Genomic DNA, 24,945 nt, shown 5'->3' on the forward strand with positions numbered 1-24,945 from the left:
ATTGCTTAATGTTTTAAGTTTAATATTATTTTTTTTAATATTCTGTTTAGATTTTGCTATGGAGAATACCGTAATAGCATGCGCTCAGCGCGAGGCTAGTGATCTGCGGATCTTAAAAACAATATTTTCTGCGATGGCTGAAAAAAGTTGTGAGCTTAGAAATCGTCGAAGAAACACAGCAGTGTACAGTTTTGCTAGTTTATATCCGTTTGAAAATGTCACGAAATAATACATTGAAAAGACATTATATTTCGAACAGTGTCTGGGTTCTGCGCACTGGAGTAAATACAATGCGCATGTCGACTGTAGAGGGTTTGTCATATACGCGAGGCATGTATCCGTTGTGAATCAATAACACTCTCAACGAGCCAAGAGGTAGTGTGGTTGTTATAAGTTATAAGTGAAATTAGTTGTTATAAGTGAAATTAGAATGTCGGAAGAACATTCTCTGTCTTCTCCAGAAGAATCGGTTTGTGCATCTATTAAAGAGAAAGTAAGTGTCAGTATTTTATCAAATTCGTTTACCAATTAATCGATTTCTCTCTAATGTCATTGTGCTACTTTTTTCCCCAACTCCTGTGTAGAATTATTGGAAAAGTTGTGTGCTGTTGGGGAACATTTTTTTTTAATTAACCAAACAAAAAAATTGACCTGACAAACTGCAAAGGAAGTTTTCTTTTTCAAGTAATCAGATTTAAGATACTGTAATTCCAAACAAACTGCCTAATTACTAAAATAAACATACATCGTTTGCTTCTTCTTTTTATTTTTTTTATGCGATGTTTCTAGAGTTGTTCGGTATTTCATTTTATGTTTTGAACATAAGAAAAGTCGAGAATTTTGTTACCTTAAAATCCATGTGTTTTGTATATATATATATATATTATTATTATTATTATTATTATTATTATTACAAAAACCTCCATGGAGTCAAAGACTCATCGTGGGATGAGTCTTTGACTCCATATATATATATATATATATTTAGCGGCAATGTTTTAGATTATATATAATCTGAAAAGTTTTTTACCTTGGGTATAATATATGTTAATAGATACCAAGTAATTTTATAACCTTGGTTTTAATCCTTTTTTCCCAAGTCAGCAAACAGATAAGTAAGCCAAGTTTGCGCCTGAATATATATATATATATATATATATATATATATATATATATATATATATATATATATATATATATATATATATATATTTCTTTTTTTTTTTTTTTGCTTCCAAAGACGTGTTACAGTAACAGCCTATACAAAATATTCGTATTCATTGGAACTTATTATATGCATTCAATTAATTCACTTCAAACAGCGCGTCGTTTGTCAGTAGAAGTTCGTTTCAAATTACAGTTTGTTTTCATCCACACGCCATTAATAAAGGCTGTGTTCTTTTCCAGAAAGCAGGGCGAGTCATTTAAACGGAAATATAAAATATGAATATCTTTATTTTGTAACCATAGAAATGATTGCCATATCATTAACTGCAATTTTGAACTTGTGTGTGTGGTCCGCAACCATTTGAAAAATCGGTTGTGAATTTGTTTTTGAGGACTTTGTTTACAAAGCTCGAGTTTAAACTTCGAGCAGCAATAGCGACTTTTTATTTCAAACTATATTTATACGTGTGAACTTGAAATGATTGCTAGTGGGCGTGAATGTGTCCATAATTACCGGACATTATTTAGAGTTCCTGAATAATACGTGAGTCATTCTTTGTTATTGAAATACTGTACCATATTTCGCCTCAGGCATTTTCTTACAATGATGTGTATAAAAAACACACGAGAGAGAAAGAAAGAATGTATGTCATTCTGACAGTTTATTAACTCTATTAACCCTGTTTCGTTGGTGAGAGTACAATAATCTTCTTTTGTCGGATAAGTCAACCATTGAAGCACAGTTTTCGTCAGGTGACATGCGTATTTGCTGCGTAAGATATGAAACCAAACAAATGGTGTGAGTCTTCCAAAAGAAAACTGTAATGCTCAAAAAAGTTACCGAGTTCATGAAGAAATGTAATACAGTGGAACTTCTCGTCGTATTAATGGCCATGTTAATCATTAATGGACTATATACCATAATGTACGGTTGTCTACAAATATATTATTAGTTAAGCAAAAAAATTGAGTTTATTTTGTAAAAGAAATTCCAGTTTCCAGAGTATGCAACAGTTTTTGAATTATTTAGGTATTCTTCAACGATCACCTATGTTTTTAACGTAGATTAACACTAACTTCACTATAGTAATATAATATAATAAGTAATATAATATAATCATAGGAGTAATATAATGGAATATATTCCTAGTAATATAATGGAATATTTTTAATAATAATATAATAGAATATATTAATAGTAATATAATGGAAGTAATATATGCCTCCGTAGCGCAATTGGAAGAACAGCGGTACATTGCGCCCTTCGATTGGAATAGGCCTAAGTTCGATTCTCGTCGCGACGAGAGGAATCTTTATCTGGACGATTTCAATGGAAGGTGAATTAGCCGATCTCATACGGAGGTAGCAGGGTTATTTCGGGATGAAAAACCCGAGTTCCTTCCGGAAACTCGGGTTTTTCATCCCGCATACAGACAAATCGGCCCTTCAGAACACACGCAATTTACAGACAAAAAAATACTAGTTGTGGTAGTGGTGGAGGTGCGCATAGATGGCATTGATGGAGATGATTCGTAGTAGAAGTTCGGTTTAGTGGTTGAGACAGTTGTAGGTGTCCTCCCGCGATGAGTCTTCGGACTCCTTGGAGGTGTCACGAATAATAATAATAATAAAACGTCAACCTGCTGCCAGTTCAGGTTAAACGAAAAACGAACTTAGCAACGTTATTTGTGCTATTTCAACGGTTACAAGCCTCGGGATTTAGCCGACCAAGGTTATACGGCAAGCAGATTGCCAAAAGTTATCTTGCATGTGGGGACGGTAATCAAACTACAAATTATTGCACGCCTACGATACAACACTTTCTGTGCACATATAGCCAGATTTTAGGTGTATTTGCAAGTGAACAGCACCTACGCGTGTCTTGTTTCTCTATCCACGTGATGTAACACGGGCAGGCACGGATGAATCCATTTGAAGAAGCTTGATGTTTAAGTTTCCGATGAAATATTAAAGACGAAATTTTCTTATCGCTCGCGTATGCAAGGCGTTCCTTTGGGAGGCTGTAATTTTAACTATTCCCTTACGATGTTATTATTATGTGACACCTCCAGGGAGTCCAAAGACTCATCGAGAGAGAGTGTACCAACAGCATCGAACGATTGATCTCCTTCGAACTACTAACCTGCTCTCAAACTTCCTTAACTTTTTTCGTGAGGCATTAGTAAAAGAGGCTCTACCAATCGACCAACTTATTTGCTAATGCTATTCATCCAGTAAGCATAATCTTGCCCGATTATGCTTACTGGATGAATTCATCTATTCACGATATTAAACATTTTAATATCGTGAATGTGGATGTAACGTTGCGGTGTTGTAATTATAACTGATGTATTTCAACTTGCTCATATATCTCCATGTCAGTTTATGCTAATTAAATGGGGGGGGGATTTGCAATAAAAGTCCAGTCATATTTGGTTATAACTTTTTATTTCCTGGTACCAGTCGATTTTTTTTTTTTAATTCCTAAATTTATCAGGGTTGTTTGCTATTATATTAATCATAAACAAGACAAACAACACCGGCTGGACAAATGGTTAGCGTATCTGCTCTCCAGCCTAAAGGCTACTGGTTCGAATCCCGCTGTGCTTGTGAATTAATAAACACTTAATTTAATAGGTTTTTAAGTTTCAGATGTATAATATTTAACTACATATAATTAATTTTTACGTGAATCCCACCCATAAAAATGTTGTAATCCTTTCTGATATTACTACTGCAGGTGGGTTAAGGGCAGAGCCGGATTTAGACTTGCTGAGGCCCTAAGCTATACAAAACATAGAGGCCCCCTACTGTTTTAAATCACATCAGCTGGTCTTTTTGTTTTTTTATTTGAGGCCCCGGCAGATTGCGAGGCCCTAAGCTGTAGATTTTTTAGCTTATACATAAATCCGGCACTGGTTGAGGGTTAGATAATGTGGGAAAGAAACGTGCTCCAGAGAAAAACATTGTTTCCAAGCCACTTTAGGTCTCCAATAAATACAGTGCGTTTCACAACGGACAGTGAAATAGTATATTTCCTAAAGACCTATGTCTGTAGGATTAAAATCTGCAAACTACTGGCTGAAGAGTAGAAGTGCTCACCACCACCACCACACATCCAGCAATCGTGGAAATTATTATATGAAACATCATTGAAATGTGTTGGAAAGGTAGTTTTTGCTGACCCTCGGTTATTTGTGCGTGTAATGCATCCCTTGTAGTTGGCGGGTCCTTGAGGTCCTCCATAGTTGGTGCATTTAGCTGGTGTGGATATTGGCTTGGTACACATGACGGTCTGGTGGCCCTCGCCGCATTTTAAACACCTGTAATTTGCCTTGCAAAGTTTTTGGGCATGGCCAGACCTTTGGCACCTGTGGCACCGCCCAGCTTTTTCCTTAGTGGCTCAGTAGAAATTCTGAGGCCACAGATCGCAGTCAGTTCATATATCTCTTTCTGTGCCTTGTCAATTTCTACGAGTACCAGTGGCATTGGCCGTTTATCTGACTTGCACATCCTGCTCACTTTTACTGGTGTTAGGCCCTACTCATAAGGTCAGCAGTGATTTCTTCACAGGTGACACCTTCGGTTACTCCGCGAAGTACTACTTTGAGATTCTTTTCACTGGGTAAAGCAAAAGTGTGATAAGGAAGACTTTTGTTATCCATTAGTTTTGTCAATTGTCTGTAGTCAGTGACTGAGGCTGGCTGGATTTTGACCCCTTCATCTTGATTTTTAGCCCAGGAATATGAGATTTTATGTTCCCTAAGGGCTGATGTGACAGCTATCCATTTGTCCTTGTCCCTTAGTATAACAGGTGGAATCTTTTCTGTGTTCCTCGGGACATCTGGTGTTGGTGAGTCTTCATCCATCTGGGCCTCTGTAGTTTATCTTTTGTTAGAATGCTTTCCCCGAGAGTTGTTTTGACAGGGGGATTTTGGTGACAGAGCAGCAATGAGTTCATCTTGTGAAATTTCATTCTCCTCGTCTTCATCCTGATCATTAGAGTGAACGTACCGTTTTATAAAACCCGGCCAGTCAGATTCGAGCTTGCCTATTATGAGTTTCAGTACCTCTAGGCAGTGGCACACTCAGGATTTAATCTAGGAGAGGGGGCCGAGTACTCATAACTTAATCTTGGTGGGGGGGGGGAGATGAGTAGACGATTTGAGAATACACAGTACGCATTGCATACGACCTATGACTAAGCATCTGCAGTGATCGCCAATACATGATACCCGTGATCTCTGGCCCGGCTCGGGCAAACAAAGTATCGCCCGAGCACTACTTCGTTTGCTTTGCGTTCACAACGGCCGTGATTCCCGAGAGCCAGAGGGGATTCCCACCTTATGCGACCGCTAATTCATAAGTACAGTAGTATAGAAATAGAAGACAAGACACAACAGAAATAAAAATAAAAATAATAAATTTCACTAGGAAAAGATTTTTGGAAAATTTTCTAGTCTTTTTTTTTTTTTCCTTTTTCTTTTGGGGGGGAGCCAGGGCCTCTTGGTGCGCAATGCCTCTAGGGACTGCTCCTTATTAAAGATCTGGATCTTTAATAAGGAGCAGTCCTTTGATGTTTTCCATATCAAAGTGGCGATTTGCTGCTAGCAGAAATTGTGACAGCAGTATGAATAATCCCGCAGGGCTAGGGGCCTGCCAGCAAAGTATCCTGTAGACCTGGATGGACTACTAGTAATATATAATCCCGCAGGGTTTGAAGCCTGCCAGCAAAAAGTCCTGTAGACTGTGTTGGTCTACTAGCAAAATTAAGTCTTGTTGCGACCTACTAATTGGGGAAAGGAGTATCTCCCTTGACCACAGTTTGGAAAACCTACCTCCCTATAAAACCTTAAATCTACCCCTGGTCATCATTGCGGGTGGGACCTGCCGGCCATTTGACCTCTTGCACGTTTTGTGCAGAGGGGGAGATAGTGTGAGATTACTGAGAAACCTTGTATGCAATGTAATCAGGCTCAGTCTAATATAACACGTCCGTTCTCATCAAAAGCGCCGTCGTCTATCATTCACTTCATTCGCCTCGGGCATGGAAGTTCGTGGTTGTCTATAAAGGTAGGTGATGAATTTCATCGCCCGGTGTGAGACTATCTTTCACTTATCGGAGGCCTGAAGTGGTTTGAAAAAGTTCCATGTTTGGTCTCTACGCCAAGGTTTTTAGACTATATAAAAAATAAATAAATATAGAAAATAATAAAATGTCATCAGCACATACGGTGTGAAGGTACAATAGGTTTACAAAAACCTTTCGCGAGTCGCCTACTCCCCACTTAAAAAATGAATGATAAAATTGTTGTTTACTTTCTCTTTTTTTTTTTATTCGTCCTTGTATGATGCGATGTTGATACTATGACAGAGGAAAGCGGTAAATATCTAGAATGATTTCACGTTGCGAAATCGAATCGCCTTTTTTATATGAACTATTAGAAACATTGCCGCTAAAGCACTACGGTAAATTCAAGACGTGCGGAAAACAAAGAATTCGACTAGTGATTTTTGTTAAGATTTCATTATGCATCTGTGTAATTACTGAAGTTAACAAATTTCTCTGAAAATTTTAAAAGCAGATTTTTTATATACATTTCCCTTCCTTCCTTGAATTGTAACATACATGGAATGCGGAGGTCTAAACTTCTGCGATATTTTATGACCGAGGGGTGTTCAAAGTGCTGAAACTGTGTTTAAACTTTAAGATTCGTTTCCTCCAATTCTTCCGAAACTTTTGGACACCCCTTCGCGCACACAAATATGGAATGTAGATGAGTAATTTTAGACGCACTATTTATCTTAAAAAAGAAAGAACAATTACTGCCGTGTTTGCAGAAGTTTAATTACTGAAATTTGATATCAGGAATGCAAATAAGGGGGGAATTACAGTTGCAGCGTTTGTCTGAAATCAGGGAACACGGATGCTACCCTTACTTCTACACTCTGGTCATTTGAACAATCATTTTGCAACGGTATGGGAATAGATGGGTGCCACCTATTTCCCAGAACTGAATTTCCGTGTATTAAGATTAGCGTTCAGTAAGTTCGCTAATCAGTTGTGTATTGTCTTTCCTGACCTCTACTGCGCATGTGCTTCTCATGCTATGTACACGTGCGAACGCAACACACGTTTTAGCTAAACCAAAACCATCACGGGCGTGTCCTAAAGGAAAAGGAGACGCTTCTTTGGAATTGCGGTAGTAATAAAAGAGAAATTATTTGATGAATTGTGGTATACAAAGAACATAAGTACTGCTATATTAATTATAGATAAATTGAAAAGGTACGCGTTTATATATATATATATATATATATATATATATAAAAACGCGTACATTTTCTATTTATCTATAATTAATATAGCTGTATATATATATATATATATATATATATATATATATATATATATATATATATATATATATATATATATATATATATATATATATATATATATATATATATATATATATATATATATATATATATATATATATATATATGTTAAAGATACCAAGCAATTTTAAACCTGGTTTTACTCCATTTCCCAAGTAAGCAAACAGACTAAAAGTCAAGTTTGCGCCTGCAATTGATGCAACTTTCTACATATATATATATATATATATATATATATATATATATATATACCAAATAAGTTACCATTATGGTAACTTGTTTTGGTACAATATTTATAAGCTCTGTATTACTTAAAACTTAGTATTTCTTAGCCTGGCTCCCACTGATGAGATCTCAATAAAGGTCGAAACCGGTCTGGATAGTGGCCCCTTGCCTTTAATACATAGCATCATACATCTCCTCCAGGAGATGTGCTTTGCATTAAGGGTAAATATTAAGAATGGTGATCAGGGCTTTTGCTTACTTGGCAAATAAAGTAAAAAACCAGGTTTATATTTAAAATAGCTTGGCATCTTTAACATATATTATACCCAAGGTAAAAAACTGTCTACACACACACACACACACACACACACACACACACATATATATATATATGTGTGTGTATTATATATACAGACAAACAAGTCAAGTTTGCGCCTATATATATATATATATATATATATATATATATATATATATATATATATATATATATATATATATATATATATATATATATATATATATATATATAGGCGTTTTTTACCTTTGGTATAATATATGTTAAAGATACCAAGTAATTTTATAACCTTGGTTTTAATCCTTTTTTCTCAAGTCAGCAAACAGACAAGTAAGCCAAGTTTGCGCCTGAAAGTGGTTTAAGACTTATGGTGGTGGTGCAACACAAAGGCAACTCGTGGTAAAGATGGATTAAGTTCCAATCACTTTCCTTAGTATTTCCCATAAATATAAAACACATCTGCTAGGAGATGGATGATGTTATGCATTACGGGTGTAGGGTCACTAGCCAGACCGGTTCCAACCTTTATTGAGGTCTCATCAGTAGGCAGACCCTGAAATGCCAAGGTGACATTGACAATCGACATTTATGTGTTTAGAGGTGAAGCAAGATGCTTTTCATATTCCCCGCTATATGTTGCGGTTACAGTGGGTAAAATTTATGAGCAGTTTGCTCGCCCTGATTGGGCATGGAGATTATGCATCATTATAGAAGGTTAATATAGCTTTTAGTCTTCTATGTTTGAATATGTCTGTTGCCTCGTGTGCTGCAGCTTGCTGAACCAAATCGTTGGGGTGTATGGACGTCTTTAGGAAGAACTTAGATGCTAAGGATTGTAGGAAAGAAAAAATATAAGGAATATTTGTTTCTCTATGAAGTTGATTGTTCCTGACATACCATGGGACGTTCAGAATCATTCTCAAGCACTTGTTCTGTACTCGTTGTATTTTGATAATGTTAGTATTAGTGGTATGGTTCCAGGCTGGAGAGGCATAGGTGATTATAGGACGAATCGTCATATGGTATAGCTGCAATTTGATTCTGTTGCTGAGCTTGCTATTTCTATTAATTAGCGGATAGTTCTGAGCGATGGCTTTAGATGCCTTTGCGCATGTAGACTTGATGTGTTGGTTGAAAGATAGCTTTTTTGTCGAGAATTACACCCAGGTATTTTGTTTCTGTCTGCCAGGAATTTTTGTATTGAATAGTAACACATCTCCTGCAGGAGTTATTGGCATTTTCGAGAAAAGAATGGCTGAGCTTTTTTGGGGATTGACTTCCAATCTCCATTTGGAGAACCAACCCTCCAGCTTTAGAAGGTTTTCTTGAAGCTTTCTGATAATGAAGTGGGGACGGAGAGATCTGGTTAGTATTGCTGTATCGTCCGCAGGGCCAAGATGGAAGACATCGGATTGGGTAGGATGTCCGACATGTATATAAAAAACAGCAATAGAGCTAGTAGGGATCCCTGCGGCACTCCAGCAAAGATATGCGCTGGGATGAGGTAGAACCGTTGATTTTGACTTGTATTGATCTATTCTGAAGATATGAATGGATTAGGTGAACCATTTTAGTGAGATACCGGCTGAGATAAGTTTGTGCAGGAGTCCGTAATGCCAGATTTTGTCAAATGCTTTGGATAGGTCTAGGAAAACAGCTCCTCTGCACTGGCGCCAGTTATAGCTGGTGGTGATGTATTCCACAATTCTGTGGAGTTGCTGGGTAGTACTATGGTGTTGCCTAAAAACAAACTGTTCTTTAGGGAGGATGTTTAGGTCATTTACTGAAGTTTGGAGTCGTGAGAGGATGACCTTCTCTGCAACCTTACTTAGGTTGGAGATAAGACTGATTGGACGATAATTTTGCGGTAGGTGTGGGTCCTTGCCTGGCTTATGTATAGGGATTACATCAGCCAGTTTCCAGGTGGAAGGAAAATAATGAAATCTTAAGATTGCATTTATTATAATGGTCAGGTGCACTGCAGCTTTTCGAGGCAACAGCTTGATCACCTTGTTTTAGATGCCGTCTGGTCCAGGAGCTTTTTTTGATCTTTAAGTTTTTAATAATATTATAAATTTCACTAGGTGATGTGGGTACATTGTGATCAGTACTGGTATCAGGAAGTTTGTGTGGGTGTCTGACCTGTCTGTGAATTTTTTATATATGATTGAAATCTAGATTTCCATATGCAAATTTGCACTGCTCTTCCAAATTTCTTGCCATGGCCTCCGCCTTGTCCGCATCAGTGTGTACAAGGTCAGAGAGTATTGGGGGAAGAAATTTGCCTTTGTTTTTGATGTTTCTTAGTAATTTCCAGACAGAGTGATCAGTAGGTGAGATAGAGTAGAGTCTAACTTTTCTTCCCATAGATGGTCTCTGTGTGCCTTGAGTGCATCTCTCACAGCCCCAGTAAGTCTATTTAGATTTGTTTTATCTTGTGGCGCACGAGTGTTACGAAAACTTTTCCTGGCTCTGTTTTTCTCCATGATCAAGTTCATAATGTCTTCAGGCAGACGACCAGGCTTGTGGACAGAATTGTAGGATGTGGCTACCGTTATAGCAGAGTTAATTAGTTGGGAGAGGCTTGTAATTGCAGATTCTATGTCGTCTTTTGTACGAATGTGACGAACAGGGCCAATACTATCCCTGAGCACTTCCGACAATCTTTCCCACGATATATAGGAGTGAGGGGGAGAAGACAGGTATTCATGTCTTCCTATCTGAAGTAGTATTGGGTTGTGATCAGATGATAACTCATTTAATGATTTTAGGCTGTATTGAAGATTAATCCCGCAGGATAGCTATATCCAGGATATCTGCAGTTCCAAACGTACTAAGATGAGTTGGTTCAGTGGGGCCTGCCACGACAGCATTGTGTGATCCTATGAAGTTGGAAAAGATGCAACCGTTCTTGTTGGTGGATCTGCAATTCCATGCAGGGGTGCTTGGAGTTCAGATCCCCAGCTATAATGGTGGGTTCTCTGACGCATAAGATGGCATTTAGGTCAGAGTGTAATAGGGGTTTTAGGGGTGGGTTGTAAGCAGAGAAGATTTTCAGTCTGCCAGCCGAGCTGGTGAACACTTCCACGCCCGTGATCTCAAGATTAGTGGTTCGAGGGTTGATCACAGAATTGTGCTTGATGTAGTTTTTAATGAAGATGGCAGTGCCACCACCTCTGTAGACCAATCTATCATTTCTGTATAGTCAGTAACCCTTTATTTTAGGGTTATCTGAGAGTCTTAGATGAGATTCGCTGATTAATATAACATCTGGTTGATATCTGTTAGTGAATTCTTGCAACTCCAGAATTTGTTTCGTAGGCCATTCGCATTCCATGCAATGATCTACAAAGAAGCTGGAATAAGTTTGTTTCTACTCATCAATTAGTACTGTGAGGATGACCTCTGTTTCACGAAGAAATCTTTTGGTGGAGGTTGCTGAAGGGTTTGACGAGCTGAAGTCTTGTAGCATGTTGACTAGAGAGGCTGTAATAACAGCTGTTAGATTTGTAGGTGCTGATTTGTTTGTACGGGCCACATCAGCATAACTTCTTGTTTGCTTTTGGTTCACTCTATCTTTGAAGGTCTCTGAGTGTGAACGCCGAGTCCCGGCTGTGGCGAGGGGCCTCTGGTGTTCTTGTACTAGAGCACTGTTTGGCTGTTTCCATCTGTCTATTTTTTTGGTGCTGAATGCATCCCTTGTAGTTGGCCGGGTGGGGGCCACCGCATTTGGCACATTTAACCAGGGTTGTTTTTGGCTTTGTGCAGGTATTGGTTGGGTGGCTTGCCCCACATTTCAAGCATTTAAATTCAGCTTTACATAATTTCAGGGCATGACCAAACTTTTGACACCTATGGCACTGCCCAGAAGATGCCCTTTTTCGGAGTGGCTCTGGTGTGACAATTAGCCCACAGATTGTTTTCAAGTTGTAGATATTTTTATATATGTTATGGATCTCTACGAGGACTAACGGCATGGAAGATTTGTTCGATCTGTACATTCTGTTGACCTTAACAGGAAGTAGATCCTGCAAGTTAAGATCATCAACTATATCTTCTATATCAATGTCTTCACAGACACCACGGAGGACCACTTTTAAATTTTTCTCCAAGCTGAGCGAAAATGTATGGTACTGTATACCTTTGTTGTCCATTTCTTTTGTTAGTCGCCTATAGTCTGTCACCGTTGTAGGATATGTCTTTATTCCTTCGTCCACATTTTTGGCCTTTACATAGCCAATGTGTAGGTTGGACATTGTTGATCTTAAAGCTACCCATCTCTGCTTCTCTCGTAATATAATCGGAGGCACCTTTTCTCGGGGAGAAGCAGTGCAGTCCGAAACTTGATCGTGTTGTTCCATTATGTTGTCTTTGAGAGGTTCATCTGTTGTTCTCCGCTTTTTGCGTACGCGGACTTCTTGAAAATCAGAAATAGTGGGGTTTGCCGATTCTGACTAGTCTTCCATAATCTCCGCATCAACATCTGTGACACTTACCAGGGAAAACGTATCATAAAAACGTATCGTATTCACCTTTCCTGGCCAATCATTCATCTCCATGGCCAATTTTTGTTGAGCAGCTCGCCCAGTCTGATAAATTCCCGATATACTTCTTCAAACGTTGTCTCGTTTGGCAGCTGTTTCATATCTGTCAATGTGAAGAAGAAAAAAAAACGCTTACCGTGCAGTTGTAGTCTTACTGGCACTGCTGTAGGTCTCTGAACTGTTTTGGTAAGAGCACTGATTCAAATATTGCATGATTTTCAAGACACATAATATAATAAACGCACCACAATTCCAAAACTGACCATCCAGATCGATAACACGAACACACAATGCACTCTTACAATAAATCGAAATGCCAAGGTTTAAGTAATACAGAGCTTATCAGCTTTACCTATGCAAGTTGCCACAAGGTGCTTTGACTTTATTAATTAAGAATCTCTGGATGAGAGAAAGATGTGAAAAGTTTTTTACCTTGGGTATAATATATGTTAAAGATACCAAGTAGATTAATAACCTTGGTTTTAATCCTTTTTCCCAAGTAAGCAAACAGACAAGTAAGTCAAGTTTGCGCCTGAACGTGGTTTAAGACTTATGGTGGTGGTGGTGCAACACTCACTGATGAGACCTCAATAAAGGTTGGAAACGGTCTGGGTAGTGACCCCCACCCGTAATGTATAACATCATCCATCTCCTAGCAGATGTGTTTTACATTTATGGGAAATACTAAGGAAAGTGATTGGAACTTAATCCATCTTTACCACGAGTTGCCTTGGTGTTGCACCACCACCATAAGTCTTGAACCACGTTCAGGCGCAAATTTGACTTACTTGTCTGTTTGCTTACTTGGGAAAAAGGATTAAAACCAAAGTTATAAAATTACTTGGTATCGTTAATATATATATATATTTGAAAAAAATAGATTTAATGACTCCAAGACCGAGATAACATATACAGATTTTAATGATAAATACTACTAGTTTCGGCATATAGCAGCCTTCTTCAGGTATTTATAAAGGAAAGGAATACTAATAAACATTGAATTATTTAAACAAACTGTAAATTACAGGTATTTTCAATGTAATTTACAGTTTGTTTAAATAATTCAATGTTTATTAGTATTCCTTTCCTTTATAAATACCTGAAGAAGGCTGCTATATGCCGAAACTAGTAGTATTTATCATTAAAATCTTTATATGTTATCTCGGTCTTGGAGTCATTAAATCTATTTTTTTCAAATGTATAACAACCGAGTAAAAGCTGATCACCACATATATATATATATATATATATATATCTTTAACGTGTGTGTGTATGTGTGTGTGTGTGTGTGTGTGTGTGTGTGTGTGTGTTAAAGTTAACTCAGACGAAGGGCCGCCAACACATTGTGAACTGGACTCAAACATCTAACATCCATGTGTGCTATGATGAGATCGAGAGAAAGATTGTCGAATCTACAGAAATTTCTCTAGATTCTTCCCATATCAAAGGCCACTCTTATTTTATGTGGTCTAAGGAGTCTTGCAGTCTTATTCGATACTATCCCTAAGTATGTAATGACGATGGTAGAAATATAACGTATGTCATCTCGTTGTCTTTGTGGGGGAGTCGGAGAAAAGTATCTTGTGGACAAACCTTCGAGGAAATCCATTCATGGTAAGGTTGTTAGATATAAGGGATAGTTCTTCCTGGAGGTCTTGTTGCTCTGTTATAAGGAGAGAAGCACGGTTCTTCAGCGTGTGCACAATGCTAAGTTTCTGAGAAATATGGTGGGAGGAAGTGAAATGTAAATAACGTTCTGTATTGGTAGGTTTGCGGTAAACTTAGAGGTTAATACCACCATTCGTTAGCTTCTTAATTAAAGTGTCCATAAATGGTAATTGGTTACCTTTTTCAAGTTCTATAGTAAATTTGATTGTGTGGTGTAAAGAGTTGATCTTGATTAGGAAGTCTAACAGGTCCTTTTTTGTGTGGTTCCAAACAATAAAAATATCGTCCACATATCTCCACCATACTGTGGGTTTAGGGTCAACTTGTAATAGGGTTTTACTTTCAAAATCCTCCATAAAGAGATCAGCACAAGATGGAGAGAGTGGGCTACCCATTGCAAGGCCAGTCAATTGCTGATATATGGTTTTATTCCATGTGAAAAAGTTTGATGTTAAACAATGACGGAACAGAGAAGTATTGTCTTGTGGGAGCAAACTTACTAAAATGTTGGTGACTTCCTCCACAGGGATGTTAGTGAATAGAGATGTAACATCCAGGCTAACGAGTAGATCCGTATTGGAGATTGAGATGTTGTTCAGTTTCTCTACGAAATGTTGCGAATTTCGTATATGAGTATCCGAATTATGGACGTGTGGTTTGAGGAGGCCTGCCAGGTGCTTAGATAACAGATGTTGGCGAATTGATTCCATCTACAATCGGGAGTAGTGGTATTTCATTTTTGTGTACTTTAGGAGCACTGTATAGTCTTGGAATTAGTGGATGCATGGATTTCAATCTTCGTTTTAAGTCTATAGGCCAGTTCACCATGTGACGTATTAAATCGTTGGTGTCATTATGATTTTTTAGTGTTGGATCTGTGGCTAAGACACAGATCCAACACTAAAAAACAGACCCAACATCAACCTGTGTTGATGTTGGGTCTGTTTTTGATAGATAAGATTAACAGCATAGTAAACTGTTAATCTTATCTTCGTAATCACTGGTGTTTAAAATCAGTGGGTACCCTTATCTTTTTTAATATGATAATCTCTTTCTTTTTCTTCCAATTGTACGATGTTCTTTTTTCCAGAGGAGTAATGTTTTTGTTAGGAGTTCTTGAAGAGAGGATGATGCTACTGTTTAATCTAATATCATTAGCTATGGGTTCCGGTAACAACGAGACACCTGGCAGGCCTCCTCAAACCACACGTCCATAATTCGGATACTTATATACGAAATTCGTAACATTTCATAGAGAAACTGAACAACATCTCAATCTCCAATACGGATCTACTCGCCAACTTAGATGTTACATCTCTGTTCACTATCATCCCTGTAGAGGAAGTCATCAACATTTTAGTAAGTTTGCTCCCACAAGATATTACTTCTCTGTTCCATCATTGTTTAACACCAAACTTTTTCACATGGAATAAAACCATATATCAGCAATTGACTGGCCTTGCAATGGGTAGCCCACTCTCTCCATCTTGTGCTGATCTCTTTATGGAGGATTTTGAAAGTAAAACCCTATTACAAGTTGACCCTAAACCCACAGTATGGTGGAGATATGTGGACGATATTTTTATTGTTTGGAACCACACAAAAAAGGACCTGTTAGACTTCCTAATCAAGATCAACTCTTTACACCACACAATCAAATTTACTATAGAACTTGAAAAGGGTAACCAATTACCATTTATGTACACTTTAATTAAGAAGCTAACGAATGGTGGTATTAACCTCTAAGTTTACCGCAAACCTACCAATACAGAACGTTATTTACATTTCACTTCCTCCCACCATATTTCTCAGAAACTTAGCATTGTGCACACGCTGAAGAACCGTGCTTCTCTCCTTATAACAGAGCAACAAGACCTCCAGGAAGAACTATCCCTTATATCTAACAACCTTACCATGAATGGATTTCCTCGAAGGTTTGTCCACAAGATACTTTTCTTCGACCCCCCACAAAGACAACGAGATGACATACGTTATATTTCTACCATCGTCATTACATACTTCGGGATAGTATCGAATAAGATTGCAAGACTCCTTAGATCACATAAAATAAGAGTGGCCTTTAAACCTACAGAAACGATTAGACAATTCTTAAGATCTCCAAAAGATAAGTATCCTTTCTTCAAATATGCTGGAGTTTACAACATACCCTGCTCATGCGACTTGAATTATATCGACCAGACTTCAAGGAGCCTGGAAATTAGGCAAAAAGAACACATTGGTAACGTCAATAATAACAGAGAAGAAAAATCGGGGTTAGCTTTTCACTTCTCAAGAACGAACCATGTCATAAAGTGAGATAGAAGCACAATTCCTTATATAGAGGAGGAGGAGGACTTCCGCTCCCGATTTATTAAAGAAGCCACAGCAGTTGCCCGCTGTACATAAAACCTTAACAGGAACGAAGGACTAATTTTGCCCGTGATCTGGAAGACCCTTATTAGATCTCTTAACCCACGAGAACTGAATTACAGTGCCAACCATAGAACGTTCCTAAATAACAAGGAGATCATGCGTGCTCAATGCATGTTTTGTACGCGCTATGTTCTTTTGTCTAATATAATTTGAATCGGTTGATTATAGTTTGTAACAGTTTTTTACTTTTTAGTGCCTTACATCAGTTATGTATCCTGAAGATGCCAACAGCCTTAGTTGGTGAAACTAGTTGGTAAAGCACTATTCAATATTATATGTACTTGATCAATATAGTCCAATTAGAAGTCTTTTTATAACTGTTATGGTCAAGAAAATTAACATTTTTTAACATAGTGATGAGAGCTTATTCCACTTTTACCACGAGTTGCCTAAGACTTGCACTACTTGCAGGTGCAAACTTGACTTACTTGTCTGTTTGCTTACTTAGGAAATGGATTAAAACCTAGTTTATATTTATATACATATAAAATATCTTGGTATCTTTAACCTATATTATATATTATACCCAAGATCCTAAGTTCGATTCTCGTCATGACGGGAGGAATCTTTATATGGATTTTTTCAATCGAAGGTGAGTTAGCCGAACTGATACGGAGCTAGCAGGGTTTTTTTCTCTTGGAAACTCGAGTTTTTCATCCCGCATACAGACAAATCGGCCCTTCAGAACAGACAGAAAATACTAGCTGTGCTGGTGGTTCTGGGCAGTAGATGGCGTTGATGTAGGTGATTGGTAGTAGAGGTTCTATGTAGTAGTGGAGAGGGAGAGGTCTACAGTCGCAGGAGGACACCTAGTCCTCCCGCGATGAGTCTTCGGACTCCTTGAAGGTGTCACGAAACACGCTTCTCGTTATATTAGTCATATATATTATTATTACACAACACCTCCAGGGAGTCCTAAGACTCATCGAGGGAGGGCACCTACTCTACATCTCTCCGTCGTCATCTACACCAGTGCCATCTACTGCCTACCACCACCACCACCACTAGTATTTTCACAGACAATCACAAACATCCATGCCCATGGTGGGATTCGAACCCACAGCCTTTTGGCTGCAGAGCGGATATGCTAACCACTCGGCCGACCAGGCCGGCAATATATAGTATAAAGAGGGTGGAGTAATTATAACAAGAAGGTGATCCTAAGAGTTAATCTTCCATTGAACCTCTTGTTACATGCGATGAACCCTTTCAGGTGTCGCATAATAATAATAATGCTTACCATTTCCGTCACTTGATGGTACCAAAGTGAACTGCTTATTCAAAGCGTTACCACCGTACTGAGAAAGTCATTGGGAGGAAGAACAAAGTGATCAAAGGGTAAATGCATACTCACGAGAAGGTTCTCATGAAAGCACATTTCTGTGAGGTTGTGTAGGAAGTACGACCAGAACTTGTAATTATACCAAGTATGGGACTTTTTTATGGTCTCCTCCCTAAAACGCAGTATCCGTACTTAACGGACTGCATGTATTAATGCTCATCTGCGCAATGGCATCATTTTAAACATTGCAGATGCAAATCTGCTGAATGTAATCTCACGACCCTGTTATTACTAGTAGGCTTTTATTTAGAATTGCTTAAATAATGAAATAATTGCTTGATTAAATTCCAATAAGTTATTTAGTATTCCCTTCGATAGTTTTTGTATCTTCTCTGTTATTACTTAAACTAGCTCCTGTTGCTTTAATTATTGGCAATTTAATTCATTTAATTTTAAAGAAATCTAATAATTCCATTTTTACTAGAAATTAATGGTCAAAATCCTATCATTCAGTAAAATCATAACATCTTAGGAGATAAAAGAAAGAAAGAAAAAACTTGCTCACTACGCATTGCTTTTTATAGATTCATAAATGTCAATCTTAAAGTGAATTGATGCTCCGCGAGGTGCAAAGCCTCTGTTAATATGAATGAACACTTATGAGATGGAACATGGAAAATGTTCTAGCTGAATATTGTATAATGCCCCTCTTTCCGTTCGGCATGCGCAGTTAAAAAATGCATATGTGGTCAATTTTGGACACAGTAAGGCATTTTTAAGTCAAACGACATGCTTCTATAGGAAGCGCCTCCGCAGCTTCCTATATAAGCATGTATCCTATATATCCGAACATTCTTTCAAAACATCGCGCTTTTTAATTGGAAAAGACCCGAGTTTGATTCCCTTCGCGACGAGAGGAATATTTATTTGGACTTTATTAACTAAGGGTGAGTGAGGTGTTCTCATGCGGTGGTCCGAGAGTTTTCTTTTTTCCTTCTTCTCTCCGGAAACTCGGGTTTTTTTCATTCTTGTATGTAGGCAATACGCAGTAACATCGCTGCGAAGTGTACTAATAATATAGTGTGGCCACTCTCCCTTATCCTCCTCAAGTGGCACTAAATTAGACAAGACCTCTCATTGTCGTTTATCTACTCTTATTGTTATCTACACGTAAATTTCTTTAAGTGTGACTACACAGTGATACTACTGGTCTTCGCAAGTGTCGTTTTTTTTTTTTCCAGCCTGTAACTTTTCCCCACTGCTGGGGTAAAGACCTCTCCCATTGCGGGAGGGTTGGGTCTGCTTCTCCCATGGTGATCCACTCCATCTTTGGAGAGTGTTCATTCACTTGTGTGAATGAATGTATGGTGGAAGACAATCACAAACATCCATGCCCAGGAGGGATTCGACCCCCCCACCCTCCTGGTTGAAGAGCAGATACGCTAACCACTTGGCCAACCAGACCGGCAAGAGTCTTTTATTATTATTATTATTATTATTATTATTATTATCAACACCTGACCTCCATGGAGCCAGACTCATAGTGGGAGGTACTCACTATTGCATACAATGCTCATCCAACCTCGTCTTATACTGATTCAGTGTGTCCACATCCACAACACAATCAGGCAATGCGTTCCACTCACCAACCACCCTCCATGCAAAAAATCTGCTTCTCACTCCTCTGCTCACACCCTCCCTATACAGTTTCCAGCAATGGCCCCTTGTTCTACTTCCCTCTCCAATTCTGTGAAATATCTCTTCCATATCGTGCTCTGTTTATAGTGCCCTGTTCTCTCAAAGACTATTCTATGCACTATTCTATCAATAATTTTAAGGGTGGATAACACTATTTACCCATCCGTGAATTCTGGTTCTAACCAACTTTTAACAAGACTAACAACCATTCCAGCGATACTTAACAGGCGTGTAATTTTCTTATCTGCGTTTTGACACCACCCTTGTGCAACAGGACTATCTTACAATGCCTCCACACCCTTGGCACTGTTCCAGAGTTCTCAAATTAAACAACCGTATCCAGGGTCGTCCGTCGGTTTGCGCCGCCTGAGTGCAAAATGTTTGTTCCCCCCCCCCCCCTTCCATTATAATTTAAAAGATTCCGAAGTACAATAACACGTTACGAATCATTTTATTATACTGTCCCCGGGTTCTTTGCACCCCGGTATGGAACGGGCCTGACCGTATCAAAAGTGCTACTACTCCTTTACACATTCCTTCAGTACGTGCTAATATCCAATCCTAATCCCCTATGAATGCGTTTACACCAAGATTTTTGCAATATCTTTAAGACCTTCATTTTGTTAATCTCTCTCTTATCAGATAAAATTTTCACTGGAAATGATATTATTGTTCAGCATATTGTACCCATAGTTCATAGAACCGGGTCTGGCAGATTACAAAGAATAGGCGATTCATGCTGAAGGAAAGAAATGAATAAGTTGATGTACGAAAATTGGTCACCAACACGCGAAATCACGTGCTTTATTACGTAAAATATTCCAACTGTCAGTCACTTTCTGCTCTATTCGTCACTTATTCTTTTTCTTTTACTTGCTACATAAAGAACTCTAAGGTTGTTTACTTAGTTTCCTCTTAATCCAATTTCGATTTCCTTGCTACATTTGTCACATTTCTTGCCAGCACAAGCAAGTACCTCTATTTTTTCCTTTTTATTTCCTGCATTATGTTATTCATCCATTTGATTTTCAATTTCTGATTTCGGAATCCAGTCTGACACTGCTCCTTTTATATATATATATACTTTGACACCCCCCCCCCCCATGTACAGTTCACATCATTTTCATTTTCTTGTGATTTCCTTGTAGATGTAAATCGTGCAGGTCAGCAAGCGATTAAGTTTATTTAAAACGAGCCTGTAATCAGTTCAGATCATTTAATTTTCCAGTACTTCAAATAGTGGTTAACGTAATCTGATCAAAAATAAATCAAATAGAGTAGAACACTTCATATTTTTTTAAAAAAATTTATTATTATTATTATTATTCCTGACACCTCTAAGGAGTCCGAAGACTCATCGCGGGAGGACACCTACAACTGTCTCAACCACTACACCGAACCTCTACTACGAATAATCTCCATCAAAGCCATCTACCGCCCACCTCCACCACAACTAGTAATCTATGTGTGTAAATTGTGTGTGTTCTGAAGGGCCGATTTATCTGTATGCGGGATGAAAAACCAGAGTTTCCGGGAGAAAAAAAAAAAAGTATTTCTATTAATTTGTATTTGTAAAAAATTTGTATTTCTGTTAATCCTCTATTCGCGTTCATGTTGCTTCAGTCTTACACTTAAAAATGTGACCGGCAAGTCTGAATTTTTAGAACTATCCTTTAATTCAAATACTCAAAGTAATTTAAAATATTAAAAAAAAAAAGATACTTATCTTTAGATATGGTCATTCCATTGTTATTATGATGTCATATTTGAATTATAATACTGCCATTAATTGTGAGAATAGTCTCGCATTTAATGGCGCAAGGGTATCTATCACTTGGATAAGATAAGTAAAATTGTACAACTTAATAATTTATCAAAAATTAAATTTACATTTAAGTTTCTTCGTTATTTAAAAAGAAACGGAAGCGAAGGAACGAAAAGAAACGGCGGGGGAGGGGAATTAAAACTAGCCAAATATGGATTAAATACTGCTGCAGGTTTGGATGGGAAATCAGCTCGGGTATTATGAATATGCAAAGGATTGTGAATGCCCCTTACTTGGCTGTTTAACTTAAGTCTGAGCTCTGATAAGCTCCCTAGGGAGTGGAGGGAAGGTAAAATAGTTTCTTTGCATACACTTGGCTCTAAGACTGGTGGAAAATTACGGACCAATCGCCATCTCGGTGGTGGTAAAAGTATTGGAAAAGTTGGTTAAAGACAAAATCCAGGAATGAGCGGATAAGAATATGATACTCTATAGGGGAGCAACATGGTTTTGTTAAAGGCCCGGTCTTGCCTTAGTAATTTATTAACTTCTTATAATAGTGACAGCTGGGTTGTACGGAGAGAGGGGGTGGCTACACAGCGGGAGATATTCAGTTGTTTGCTGATGATGCAAAGTTGGGTAGCGCAATAAAAAATCAAACGGATGTTGTGAGTTTGCAGGATGATTTAAATAGGCTGGCAAAATGGGCAAAAGGTAATGGATGTTAGTTTAATGTGGAAAAGTGTAAAGTTATGTATTTTGGGATTAAAAGTTTACAAGCCGTGTACCATATTGGTGGAACTGGACTCTAAGAGATTGCGGTGTTGGTGGATAGAGAGTTGAAGTTCAGAGGGCATTTGCCAGTGTGTCAAAGATAGCTCATGGGATTACTTGGTTATGGAAGAACACGCCAACATGCAGAGATAAAGAAGTTATTATTCCTCTTTATAAGGCGTTGATAGGTTCACATCTGGATTACTGTGCTCGGGTCTGGTCGCTTGGAGATGAGGAAGTGGTAGAAAAGATTCAGAGGCTAGTGACCAAGTTGGTGATGGGCGTAAGGAATGCGCCTACATTAATAGATTGCGAGTTTGTGGATTACAGAAGTTCGTTGATAGATGGAGAAGAGAGGGTATGACAAAAGCACATAAGTTACTGAAAGGTTTTTATAAGCCTGTTCCAGGGATAACCTCTTGTTCTTCCACCACTATCCTACTGCTGAAATATTTCCCCTGCAATATAAAGAGTGTGGTTAACAAGGGTGTGAGGACTAGATTTTACGCTTGGAGAGAGTGGTGAATGAATGGAAAGCATCGTCTGACTCAGTTGTGAGTGCTTCGTTTATCAATGAATTTAAGAGGTATGCTAGATATTTTGTGTAAATAGGTTGGGTCTCCCGCGGTACTTACTCCCGTATAATAATAAAAAAAAATTCTAATGCGTATGCTTGAAGGACGACACGTAATTTAAAGCACGGTATATAGCAGTAAGCCTTGAAAAAACTAACCTTTTAAAAATAATCTTTTCTAACGCAGAGTTCGCTCTTGAGCGATAGTAGCATATAGCATTGTTTTCAGTTTCCATTTCTACGTAGCACACAACGACCGTTTTAGCCAACTGTGTAGCCACATTTTTAAAGTAAATCTGACCTCTTACAGGTACAAATCGTTGTGCAAGTATGATTGATGTAAATCATACCACTGCAATGTGCCACACTCAGGGTTGGATTTACGCATAAGCTAGACAAGCTCACCTTATGGCCTCACATTACGAAGAGCCTCTTCCTCAGTATAGTAAAATTTACTCGGCAGAAGGCAGTGTCTCAAAAGTTATAGTTTCGCGCACAAGAACCTTAAATTCGTCTCTGGCCATCCACTTGCATACTGCCGGCATTTAATGGCATGCTTCGTTATATTTTCTTTATGTCCCCACGATGAATGGTTGTAAACTCATAACACATCGCTACCGTTAAGCGGCTATAAGGATTTTTTTAAAAATCATTTTTAATGTTTTATTTATTTTTTTTTTTTTTGTATTTTTTTTTTAAATTTTTACGTAGTCAGAAAATCCTGCTCCAGAGACCAAACATAGAACTTTTTCAAGCCACTTTAGGCCTCCGCTAAGCTGCAATAGGTCTTTAATCTTCCATCAAAAGACGATCATTCGTGCCCACAGCGGTATTTGAACCAGCTATTGGTGCACCCAGGGAGGGGGGACCAAGGGGCCCTGGCCGTCCAAAAAAGAAAAAGGAAAAAAAAGACTAGAAAATTTTCCAAAAATCTTTTCCTAATTAAAATTCTTTTTTTTTTTTTTTTTTTATGTTGTGTCGTGTCTTCTATTTCTATACTACTTATGAATTAGCGGTCACATAAGGTCACATTTTCGGTCACATCACGGCCGTTGTGAACGCAAGGCGAACGAAGTAGTGCTCGGGCGATACTTTGTTTGCTCGAGCCGGGCCAGAGATCACGGGTATCATGTATTGGCGATCACTTCAGATGCTCAGTCATAGGTCGTATGCAATGGGTAGTGTGTATTCTCAAATCGTCTACTGAACCTCCCCATCCTCCCAAGATTAAATCTTAAGTATTCTCCCCCCCCCCCCACTCCTCCAAGATTAAATCCTGAGTGCGCCACCCGAACCGGCAGTCTAGTGGTTGGAGAACGGGTATGGATTTACGGCAATATTGTTATCGTTTCCTGTTAATAAACAGAATACAAATTAGAAATTTAAAATGTAAATTAAAAGTTCCTTATCTATAGATATGGAACCTTTTTCATGAAATATCGTTATGACCAGGCCAGGTATTAAAGAGAGGTGATTTCTAATTGGACTTAGCGTTCCAATTGACAATAAATAAATAAAAATAAAAACAATTAGATATGCAGCAGGACAGCCATGATTTCGTGCTTATTTTACGTTGCAGATGGAGGGTTTCTGTAATTCGATAACTTGTTCTGTTTCTTACGGAGGATGCCCTACACTGAAATCATTGATGTTGGTTTCCTATAAAGGGTTGAGTTCGCGCGGTTAGCCTAGTGGCTATACGCTTCGCAACCATATACCTGTACAAGGAGTGTCCTAGGTTCGATTCCCGTTGCAGACGTAAGGAGCTTAAGGATCTTCCTCAGCTATATAGCCAAGTTAGCCGGTCTTGGGCGTGGACAGCAGGGTTTTTCTCCCCAGTTTATCTGGGGTTTTTCTTCCGCAAACAGGCAAAACGACCCCGTGAGCACACACACACACACAGATTACAGTCATGAATATCACCCTTAGTGGATGCAGCATAGGAGTGGCGAACCAGCTGCATTAACACGCCAGTAACCCCTCATTAGGAGGGGACTCAACCCGTCTCAGGATGGGCGAGAAGGAGAGAGAGAGAGAGAGAGAGAGATAAAGGGTTGAACATACGTGGATAACCTCGCATTCATCCCCTGCTACTTGATTTTAAACTCACTGATC

General features: G+C 38.4%; 1 protein-coding gene across 1 annotated transcript in view; it reads left to right on the top strand.

Annotated features, from left to right (window-relative positions):
• Nucleotides 1–369: 369 nt before the first annotated feature.
• The window catches only part of LOC150095196 (uncharacterized protein ZK1073.1-like), a 347,623-nt gene continuing 323,047 nt past the window's right edge, over nucleotides 370–24,945 (top strand). The window contains exon 1 of the mRNA XM_090410330.1: nucleotides 370–493. Within this exon, the coding sequence (XP_090266456.1) occupies nucleotides 431–493 (63 nt within the window). The 5' untranslated portion in view covers nucleotides 370–430. The remainder of the gene's footprint in view (nucleotides 494–24,945) is intronic.

The sequence above is a fragment of the Typopeltis vanoorti genome, chromosome 20, assembly GCF_054136105.1.
Source record: "Typopeltis vanoorti isolate ZY-2024b chromosome 20, IOZ_Tvanoo_1.0, whole genome shotgun sequence".
Classification (NCBI taxonomy): Eukaryota; Metazoa; Arthropoda; class Arachnida; order Uropygi; family Thelyphonidae; genus Typopeltis; species Typopeltis vanoorti.